The following is an 11,833-nucleotide window of genomic DNA, read 5'->3' as shown; positions in this document are numbered from 1 at the left end:
GCTTGTTATAAGTTAGTTTTTCTCTCTAGGTAAAGTATCAACAACGCTTGGATGAATATACCAATCTTCAGTTAACATCCTACATCAACACTAACTTATAACAAGGTGATACTTTACGTAGAGAGAAAGATGTAGGATGTTAACTGAAGATTGGTACATCCATCCAAACTTGTTATATGTTAGTGTTGTTGATACTTTACTTAGAGAAAGATGTAGGATGTTAACTGAAGATTGGTATATCCATCCAAACTTGTTATAAGTTAGTATTATTGATACTTTACCTAGAGAGAAAGATGTAGGATGTTAACAGAAGATTGGTACATCCATCCAAACTTGTTATAAGTTAGTGTTGTTGATACTTTACCTGGAAAGAAAGATGTAGGATGTTAACTGAAGGTTGGTACATCCATCCAAGCTTGTTATAAGTTAGTGTTGTTGATACTTTATCTGGAGAGAAAGATGTAGGATGTTAACTGAAGGTTGGTACATCCATCCAAACTTGTTATAAGTTAGTGTTGCTGATTCTTTACCTAGAGAGAAATATGTAGGATGTTAACTGAAGATTGGTACATCCATCCAAGCTTGTTATAAGTTAGTGTTTTTGATACTTTACCTGGAGAGAAAGATGTAGGATGTTAACTGCAGGTTGGTACATCCATCCAAACTTGTTATAAGTTAGTGTTGTTGATTCTTTACCTAGAGAGAAAGATGTAGGATGTTAACTGAAGGTTGGTACATCCATCCAAACTTGTTATAAGTTAGGGTTGTTGATACTTTACCTAGAGAGAAAGATGTAGGATGTTAACTGAAGATTGGTATATTCATCCAAGCTTGTTATAAGTTAGTGTTGTTGATACTTTACCTGGAGAGAAAGATGTAGGATGTTAACTGAAGATTGGTACATCCATCCAAACTTGTTATAAGTTAGTGTTGTTGATTCTTTACCTAGAGAGAAAGATGTAGGATGTTAACTGAAGGTTGGTACATCCATCCAAGCTTGTTATAAGTTAGTGTTGCTGATTCTTTACCTAGAGAGAAAGATGTAGGTTGTTAACTGAAGATTGGTATATCCATCCATACTTGTTATAAGTTAGTGTTGTTGATACTTTACCTGGAGAGAAAGATGTAGGATGTTAACTGAAGATTGGTACATCCATCCAAACTTGTTATAAGTTAGTGTTGCTGATTCTTTACCTAGAGAGAAAGATGTAGGATGTTACCTGAAGGTTGGTATATCCATCCAAACTTGTTATAAGTTAGTGTTGTTGATACTTTCCTTACATAGCTAGACATAAGATGTTAATTGAAACATGTTTAATGGATGTTTTAGGATCATAAACATTTTTGACAATGAAATTAATGTTTATATGAGTTCTGTTTCTATCTTATCTTATAGGAAAACCAACTAGATGTGGGCCTTATGTTTTTACCCTTTATTTATGCATTTACGATATTTGTGAATGTGTTTTCTGTGGTGCATGATGGACCAAGTGGTTAGTATTTACTTCAATTTAAAGTTTTTTTATATCTATGAAACTTATGATTAAGTAAGATAATTATGTTGTATGATAAATGGTGTGTTATTCTTTAATACAAACGTAGAAATATTCGTTTCTGTACTAAATGATTATTTGAAGATATTTTTAGATCTGTAAAACACAAACAGTTCATGTTTAACGGATGTTATAAATGTCACATCTCTATTATCCAAACAGATCATTTTTTTATGATCTTCATAAGTTATGGATCTGTGATATACAAACAGTTCATTTTTAATTGTCATTACAAATGTTAGATATTTATTACACAAACAGTTCATTTTAATTGTCATTACAAATGTTAGATATTTATTACACAAACAGTTCATTTTAATTGTCGTTACAAATGTTAGATATTTATTGCACAAACAGTTCATTTTAATTGTCATTACAAATGTTAGATATTTATTTCACAAACAGTTCATTTTAATTGTCATTACAAATGTTAGATATTTATTGCACAAACAGTTCATTTTAATTGTCATTACAAATGTTAGATATTTATTGCACAAACATTCATTTTAATTGTCATTACAAATGTTAGATATTTATTACACAAACAGTTCATTTTTAATGGTCATTACAAATGTCAAATCTCCAGTACATAAACAGCTCATTTTTAATGGTCATTACAAATGTCAAATCTCTAGTACATAAACAGCTCATTTTCAATGGTCATTACAAATGTCGAATCTCCAGTACACAAACAGCTCATTTTTAATGGTCATTACAAATGTCAAATCTCCAGTACACAAACAGCTCATTTTTAATGGTCATTACAAATGTCAAATCTCTAGTACACAAAGAATTCCTTTCTAAATATTCTAAAATATTGTACATTTTCCCATTTCTTAAATGAAAGAGTAACCTTTGCCTTAATCTGGCAGCACTACACTAGTGAAATATAATCATAATGGATACAGCGTTATTTTTGTTTGTTCCACTAAACATTAATGTTGTATAATTACTGTGATCATTAAAGCTACACTATACTTATCTCTGTTTATGCGTGCTGTACCTAAACTTCAGAAAAACTCTATTAGTTTAGATTTACAGTCTCAGTATTAACAAGAATAAAATTTTGATGAAAAATGCTAAACACATCTCAGTTAATGTACATTAATCCAAAATTATCGAGTTGTAATGAAATTAATGCAAATCTTAATTATTTAAAATGCAGTTTGCCATTCCATATGAAATAAAAAATCTTGAATGTTGTACAAATATTTTTAGGAAATATTATTGAATATTGTTATAAAAAAACAACACATATGCAATTACTAGCAAAATAGTTCATAAAACCATAACTGTTATACTTGTTTCTCTGAGGAGTGACTCTAAAATCATTAAAACCATAACTGTTATACCTGTTTCTCTGAGGGGTGACTCTAAAATCATTAAAACCATAACTGTTATACCTGTTTCTCTGAGGAGTGACTCTAAAAACATTAAAACCATAACTGTTATACCTGTTTCTATGAGGGGTGACTCTAAAATCAATGAAACCATAACTGTTATACCTGTTTCTCTGAGGAGTGACTAAAATCATGAAACCATAACTGTTATACCTGTTTCTATGAGGAGTGACTCTAAAATCATGAAACCACAACTGTTATACCTGTTTCTGTGAAAAGTGACTCTAAAATCATTAAAACCATAACTGTTATACCTGTTTCTGTGAAAAGTGACTTAATGTCATGAAATCCTTATGTTTTATCCTTTTTTTTCTATCATACTTAATACATCTTCCAATTTTTCTGTAAAGAACTGGAAAATAAAGATTGCATTGTTATATGTATATATATATATATATATATATATATAATTCCAAATTGTTCTTTTTGTAATGTTTTTAAACGTTCTTGTAACATTTCATTCTTGCAGTACTAAAACTTGATGAAATCTACTGGTGGGGTGCCTTGATCATTGGTTTAGGTACAGCATTTATCACTGGGATTGTAGTAAGGTGCTTTGTTGTGCCTCGTCTGAGGAGAACTATCCTTGGTAAGTTGAATTCAGTAAATTATGTTTACCTGGATTATCACTGTGATTGTAGTACAGTGCTATGCACTACTGTAGGAGAACTATCCTTGGTAAGTTGCTGGTAAAATTTTTCAAGATTTTATGAGTATTAATAAAAATTAAGAATTCAATTTTGTGACACGTTTCTAGTTAGTCTTATAATTTCAGATATATTTAATTTTTTTATGACTTTAAAAACAATAAAGTTTAATGAATTTTCTTGTGTACATTGAAACAATTTAAACACAATTTGTACAGTTGTTTATCCTGTTTGTCAATCAGAATAATAGCTGAGCCTTCTGTAAGTAAACAAGCACTTTTGGTACTGGACACGAAACAGGCTTTTTTCTTATAGCCCATCTTCAGTACGTTTCTTGGACCTGTTCCATTTCTCACGTTAAATTCTATTTTTAGTCGAGATGTGCATGATACAGTAACGATACTTGGCTAAGAAAGAAATAAAGAAAAGAGGAACTAACAGCCATAAAAGTTACATAAACAATTTTTGTATTGTTAGTTTTGTTTCCTCAGAGAGCTTGGAAGCAAACACCAACAACATATCACTGAAAGTTATAAGGGAGGATGGGTTTCAGGTTTCAGAAGACAGTCAGTCGATAATGAATGGAAGCAGTGTTATGCTGAATCATCCGTCCAGTCAAAACTTGATTCAAGAAGAAGAAAAGGTATCTACATTTAAATCAGTTTCATTTCTATGTAAGTTTATACGTTATAGAACCAAAACCCTTAAAACCTACATTGGATCAATGCCTATAGTATATTCTTGTTAATATAATGATTGTAATGCTGATGACTCTGAATAAGGAACTAACATTTCCAAGGCAATTGATCGGATACTCTTGCTGTGCTTTGACTGTTAAGTCTTTATTTCAGCTTGTCATTTGTAATCTGACTTTTAATAACCTGTTCAGGTGTAGTCTTGGTATTTTGATGTGATATACAAATCTTATCGTGAAACCATTAGACCAGAAACTCATACCTTAGATATTTGGCCTTGCATATGTGATTACTGAAAATCAAGTTTTCAGGCCAATCTTTATATATGTTCTTCAAATTAGAAGAATTTAGTAAATATAATAATGTGATTACATTTGAAAGATTGCATAAACAGTGACGTAGATGAAGGAATGGTCAATAGATTGTTTAAGTTTGCTGATGACATTAAAGTTTTGGGTGTTGATGGCTAAGAGGAGGATGCTACTGTCTTTACAAAAGGATTTGTTTAGTTGGGCAAATAAATGGCAGATGATTTTTAATTGTAATCAACGTAAATTAATGCACGTGAGATATTGCAATTTGAATTAAGAGTATTAATTATCAGTGTTATCATAGAAAAAGATATTGGTGTTCTGGTTCATCAGTCTTTCAAGCCATCCAAACAATGGCTAGGTTGTATCTACAGAAATATTGAATAAAGTCTAAAGAGGTTATAATGTCATTGTTTAGGCTACGTTTGGAGTACTGTGTTCAGTCTTTGGACCGTTACCTTAAAAAGGACATTGAATTGTTGGAAAGGGTTCAGAGGATAGCTACTAGGATGAAAAAGTTTTCATATGAGGATACGTTAAGATCTTTGAACTTGTTTCCTCTAGAAATTGAAAAAAGAATAGTTTGAGGGTATTTGATTGAAGAAGTTAAGATTGTTAAGGGAATGTTGATGTATCATCTTTTTTTAATTGTGAAAATGGTAAAACCAGAGGACAAAAGTATAAACTTTGGCAAGTTAAGAGTCATTTTCACCCAAGACAGCTTTATTTTACTAACAGGGTGGTTGGAGTGGGTTGCCCTCAGATAAGGTAGATGTAGTTAATTTGGGGGAGTTTAAGGAAAAGCGTGATAAATATTTGGATGATAAAGGCTGGCTTTGAGTTTTTTAGTGCCTAGTTTAATTTATACAGACCAAAAGACTTCTGTTCTCCTTTAATGTTACGAAAGATATAAATTGGAAGAGCTCTGTTGCACGTGATAAATACAACTTGCAACATTACGTTTTTTATGTCATCAGACAAAACAATTTAGTTAACTGTAAATATTGATAAGGAAAGTTGTGAATGTTTGTTTTGTAGGAAACGTTTTCTTTGAAACTTTAATCATAAATACAGTTTCTTAAGCTTCAAACCATTTGTTAAATATTTAATGACTAAAGGAAGAAATTGTTAGAAAGTTTTATTATCTTGTATATCTGTACATGATTCTTTAGGGATTTTCAAGTTACAGTTCTCAATTCTTTAGAGAAGTTCTATCACTAACAGTAACATTTTTCAAAACATACTAAGTGAGATTTAAAAAACTTGATAATGACTTTTTAAGGCCAAAAACAATGATTTGAAAAGTGCTGACAAATTGAATGGCATTGCTGAAATCATAAAGAAAAAAGGTAAGATTTTTTTATGCTTTTATCATAAATAAATAGATTATTTAATTGCCAGTTTTAACAGTTTCTTTCTTTTTGTTCTTAATTGAATGTTTTATAACTTATTGTTACCCAGTAAAACTAATAAGATTTTCAATATTTAGAAAAACAGTAGACACAGATTTAACTAAACATCAGCTAAATACTACTGTCCATAAACAGTTGATAATAACTGTACACCAACAACAGGTTTTATGTTTTTACTTTGTGTTTTCTACATCAATAGATGCTTTAGTAAAATTGCTATTTCTGTTTGCTTTTTTCTAACACAATTTTTTTTTCCTATTTTAATTATATCTTTTGTTTAGACATCTACTCTGTACACGTGATGAAACGGCCAGGTATTTTCACCGAACTTCCTCTACTTACACACTAACATACTTATAAATATCCTGCCTGAAAGGGCCTCCTGGTGAACATATTTTTGAGTTACTAAGACTGAAGTGGTTAATACTGTTTGAGAAAGTTTTACCACTTAGATCAGTCAGAACATATTTCTGAGTTACTAAGACTGAAGTGGTTTATACTGTTTGAGAAAGTTTTACCACTCAGATCAGTCAGAACATATTTCTGAGTTACTAAGACTGAAGTGGTTTATACTATTTGAGAAAGTTTTACTACTCAGATCAGCCAGAACATATTTTTGAGTTACTAAGACTGAAGTGGTTTATTCTATTTGAGAAAGTTTTACTACTCAGATCAGTCAGAACATATTTTTGAGTTACTAAGACTGAAGTGGTTTATTCTATTTGAGAAAGTTTTACTACTCAGATCAGTCAGAACATATTTCTGATTAATCTTAAATGTTTTTGAAATCCTAGTGTAATGATCAAATCTGTAGACAATATGTTCATCTTTTTATTTATTAAAAAGAAATGTGTAGTAGCTTTCCAGCCAAAAACAAAAACATCATGTAGAAAACTACATTAATAACAATTGTTAGCACCTACCAAAACAATCTTGTTACTGTTCTATTGGTTTTTATTGTAATTTGTGCACTTTCTTATATAACCTATATGCTCAGTTAAGTGTCTGTTTAATAATTACAATACAACTTAGTGTCTTAATTAACAACATATAGGTCAGATAGGATGTTGGGTAACATACTATGTTACTAAAGTTTGGAGGTTAAATATTCAATTTTCATTATTTCTTTAGAAAGTAGTAAGTTCTGATCTAGTCTTTTAAGATTCATAAAGATTGTGACCATTATATAAAACAAAATCAGGAGATAAGTTTTACTACAATGTACAGTAACGTTTTTCATATAAGTAATGTTTTTTTCATTAGGAGATTTTATTTGTATTTTCCAAAGTATTTTTAAGTTAAATTCATAACTGAGGTTGACAAACAAAAGTTAAATCTGATTGACAGTTTACATCCACTGCTTCTTTCTAAGATACATCTCACACCTTAGTATTAATTGTTTTTATATGTTAGAATAATAATTATTACCAATGATGCATACATGTATTATTTTACCTAATGTTTTAATAATTTGTTTATTACTATAAATATTAAATAAACATTAAAGTCGTGTGAACATGATTTTTTTTTTACTTTTCTAAGATATTTGTATCAAATAACATATTTAGATCAATTTTTGGGGAGTGTTTATTCATTTAATCTCTAAACACCTCTTTTTCTATATACATATATATATATATATTACTTTTTACTTTAACTTAATTAGAGTGCCATTCACTGAGTTACCAGTACCAACCTGCAGATGAACAATATAGTAATGGAACAGGAGAGCAGGAGGTGGTAAGTTTTACGCAGGTCCTTAGGTTTCAATTTCAGTTTGTTATCATGTTTTGTTATTAGTGTGAATAAGAGTTAATTACACTGTTATTATAATAAAAAACACAGAAAAAATTTATTAAAACTCTTGAGGGTAAGAAATATTCAGAGATATATTTCATAATAAAAATATAATTCTATATAATGTTTGTATTTTTATTTTTATAGAAACCAAGTGATTCAATAGAATCTGTTCAGGATGACAAGGCAGAAACTCGCCGTCTCTTCTCTTTTCTGCAGATTTTAACTGCTGTTTTTGGATCCTTTGCACATGGAGGAAATGATGTCAGGTCTCATACTTTGTCTCATTGGCTTAGCACTGATTCTAATTTTTGCCACTGAAGTACAATTTTGTTCAATATAGAAATTAGATTATTTTTGGATTTTTTTTTCGTTTAGAAGAGCTTTGAGTAATCTATCAAAAGTGAGAAATAATGAGTTGTATGTGGTAGCTAGACCTTTATTTTATTTAAAACCAAAGTGCATTACCACTTGGTCATAGTTTTCTTTATCGGTTACGCTAAGTTTTCTTTCCAAAATAGTTGTAAACCTATTTAGTTAGTTCAGTTACATCAAGTACAAGCATCTGAATATTTCCATTGTCACAGATGATAAACAGTATGTAATACAAAGTATATTTTCTCCCTGTATTTAAACATGATTTATATATGTATGTATATATACATATGAATTTCTGTAATCCATTTTCTTCTTTTATGTACGTATATATATAGATAGATAGTTACACAGACAAATATATACACATAATGTTATCAGTTATTAATGGGCTTGTTTCTTAAGTTTTTCCCACCAAGAGCCAGGGAGGGTCAAAATACAGTCTGATGCTAGTTGGTGCTGGTTGTGTCCTAGTGGTTAGAGTGCTCAGACTGTGAATCCAGGGATTCGTGGTTTGTATCCCATTGCTGCAAAGATGTTCTTAGAACTTTGGGGATGTATGTTATAAGAATGATGTTTCAGTCGTACAACAGTTGTCAGTGGGTGTTGTTGACTACCCTGGTTCAAAAATTAGTGATGACTAAACACAGATAACTCTCATGTGGCTTCCCAGAAACAAACAAACTAAAGTTACTTACCCTTCAGTTGATGAATGCAAGATACTGGATCCCATAGTACCTTTACCACTAATGATGTGGTTAAAAAACTATCATAAATTTGCTTTGGTTAGGGATTCAGTAAAACCTGGAGAATGGACATAAGTAGAGGTAAGCTTAGATTTGGTTCACTTGTTAAGAAAGCCTTGAGTGAAGCACTGTTGAAATTCTTTGAAAAAGGACTGTACCTGTTTCAGTATGATAATACACCTGTGTCCAACAGTGGCTTCAACATCAAGAACTTGCTTTAGCCACCTTAAACCAATGACCTAAATCTAGTTGAATTACTCACTGAATGATGTTTTGATTGCTTTCTGAAAGACAGAAAGAACAAACTCCAGTATCTCATTCCAGAACAGCTCCTCTTACAGGATGAACAATAGTCCTCTTCCGATGTCTACTCAGCATTGCTGAGAAAATTAACAAAACATATGTACTGCTACTTAATTTATAAAATCAGCCACACAGCTACTAGTGGTCCAATAGCATTGCTGAGGAAAGTAACAAAACATATGTACTGCTAGTTAATTTATAGTCAATTGGAAAAATATATGTTTAAAATATAAATTACTGAAACATATTCTTAAAAAAAGACAGTTACTTAACTTAAGAATATATGGTACTGGAATTATTAAATACATTATTAACCATGCATATTAAATATATACTAATCTACATTACAACTCACCCCACTATTATGATACAAGTAAGGTTGACTACAACTCACCCCACTGATAACTGAGGTTTGTTGTTGCAACAGTGTTTGAAGAATGAACTATGGGTTTAAACTATATACCATTATGGAGTTCTTTGGTCAACCAACTACAAACAACATTTGATTTCAGCACATTCTGCAGATGTCCTAAGGTCTTCTGATTGGGGCAGCACATTTTAAATACTATTTAAATAAGAAGTGGTTCATTAATCAAATGTTGGAGTCTGTTTCTAACAGCGGTCACCAATTGTTAGTAGACGTCGGAAGAGGACTATTGTTCATATTCCAGAACAGCTCCTCTTACAGTGAGATACTGGAGAGTCTGTTTCTAACAGTGGTCACCAATTGCTTTGGACCACTAGTAGCTGTGTGGCTGATTTTTCTAGCAGGAGATGTCCAGCAAAAAGAACAAACTCCTATTTACCTTCTTGTATATGGAGGAGTTGGAATCAGTCTGGGGTTATGGATCTGGGGACGAAGAGTAATGAAAACTCTAGGAGAAGACCTCACGAAGATTACTCCATCCAGGTGAGCCCACAGTATATATGTGCAAGTTATACTTTAATTTATTGAAAACTTTCTTCTGTTATATAGAACAGGAATTAAAAGCTTGCTTGTGTTTAAAAGATTTCTATAATTATGTATACTAATTTTCCCTAGTGGGTTCACTATTGAAATTGGTGCAGCAGCAACTGTTCTCCTGGCATCCAAAACTGGCTTCCCTATCAGCACTACTCACTGCAAGGTGGGCTCAGTTGTATTTGTGGGCTGGACACGGATGCGGAAAGGAGTGGACTGGAAGTTGTTTCGCACCATCATTCTCGCTTGGGTGCTTACGTTACCCGTGACTGCTGGACTTTCTGCTACCTGCATGGCTATTTTCTATGGTCTTAAGATTGTGTGAAGTTTCTTGTATAGTTTGTGAGTTTATTAAAGTTTGTAAAGTTATGTTAAGGAAGAAAAACATTCAGATGTTTGTTCAATGATAATTAAAATAAACATATTTTCTTAACAATAACAAGACAAATCTCACACACACAAGTGGAGATACACTTATTTTGTATACTGCTCTCAGATAACAGTTTCTTTAAATCTTTTGTGAAACATTGTTTTAAAAACAATATACACTTGTATCATTACTTAATGAATACACGTTTCCGTCTAAAGTAAGATATAAAGTTGGTGCTGACAATATTTGACTGAAATTACCGATAACTTAAAAAGTCTTCCAATATCTTATTTACTGCCAAAACAAATAACAACATGTATTACACATCTATAGGAAATTTAGTGATTTTGAGCTTTATCCAAAGATGCAAAAATAACTTTTTAATTCTAAAATAGAAAGGTAGTTTTGGAAAGTAATTATTACATTTTTTGAACAATTTACATTCTGTCAGTTACTTGTACTGAAAAGAAAATATTAACCCTTTTTAAAAGAAAAGAAACACTCTTAAAAATAAAATTTTTTTTTTGAATATTGCATCTGAACAAGCCCAAAGTTCTCACTATAAGAATACTTTGAGCACAGGGAAGATATGTGATTGTAATTAAGTTTGGCTTAAAATTGAAGTGTCAATTTAATAAACATGTTGGGATTGAAAATTAAATAAACAAATATGAGTTGCTTTGTAGAAGAAAGTAAAATAAATAAAAAATTACTGATATCAGGTTCTGAATGATTTGATTATTGTAAAAAAGGCAAGCATTACTATATTTTAACTCTATATAAGTGATTACATAAATATTAAACATTGTATGTATGTATACATAAATATATAGTTCAGTACAACTTTAGTACATGATGCATAGACAGTTTATTACATATATAAACGTGGTCTGTTACATGTTGTGTCACACAGAAACATAGTCTGTTACATGTTGTGACGCACATAAACATTGTCTGTTACATATTGTGACACACATAAACATGGTGTGTTACATGTTGTGCTTTGCCTATCTTTCTGCTCATTGTAATAATTTTTTTACCACAAAAACTAAAAGCAGCTACAAACACTTTTCATCATACTATATCCACATCAAGACAAAACCCTCCTGTTTACTACTATATCCACATCAAGACAAAACCCTCCTGTTTACTACTATATCCACATCAAGACAAAACACTCCTGTTTATTATTGTAATCATGTCAAGACAAAACCCTCCTGTTTACTATTGTAATCATGTCAAGACAAAACCCTCCTGTTTACT

The 11,833-nt window shown here is 31.0% G+C and overlaps 1 protein-coding gene across 1 annotated transcript in view; it reads left to right on the top strand.

Moving 5' to 3' along the window:
• The window catches only part of LOC106467632 (sodium-dependent phosphate transporter 1-B-like), a 27,425-nt gene extending 16,134 nt beyond the window's left edge, over positions 1-11,291 (top strand). Inside the window, exons 3-10 of the mRNA XM_013927998.2 lie at positions 1,397-1,493; positions 3,423-3,542; positions 4,092-4,243; positions 5,889-5,955; positions 7,685-7,758; positions 7,963-8,084; positions 9,964-10,149; positions 10,282-11,291. Of these exons, the coding sequence (XP_013783452.2) occupies positions 1,397-1,493; positions 3,423-3,542; positions 4,092-4,243; positions 5,889-5,955; positions 7,685-7,758; positions 7,963-8,084; positions 9,964-10,149; positions 10,282-10,525 (1,062 nt within the window). The 3' untranslated portion in view covers positions 10,526-11,291. The remainder of the gene's footprint in view (positions 1-1,396; positions 1,494-3,422; positions 3,543-4,091; positions 4,244-5,888; positions 5,956-7,684; positions 7,759-7,962; positions 8,085-9,963; positions 10,150-10,281) is intronic.
• The last annotated feature ends 542 nt before the right edge of the window (positions 11,292-11,833 follow it).

The sequence above is a fragment of the Limulus polyphemus genome, unplaced genomic scaffold (genome assembly GCF_000517525.1).
Source record: "Limulus polyphemus unplaced genomic scaffold, Limulus_polyphemus-2.1.2 Scaffold2685, whole genome shotgun sequence".
Taxonomy (NCBI): domain Eukaryota; kingdom Metazoa; phylum Arthropoda; class Merostomata; order Xiphosura; family Limulidae; genus Limulus; species Limulus polyphemus.
Note: the sequence above shows the minus strand (reverse complement) of the source record. Positions and strands in the feature narration are given on the sequence as shown.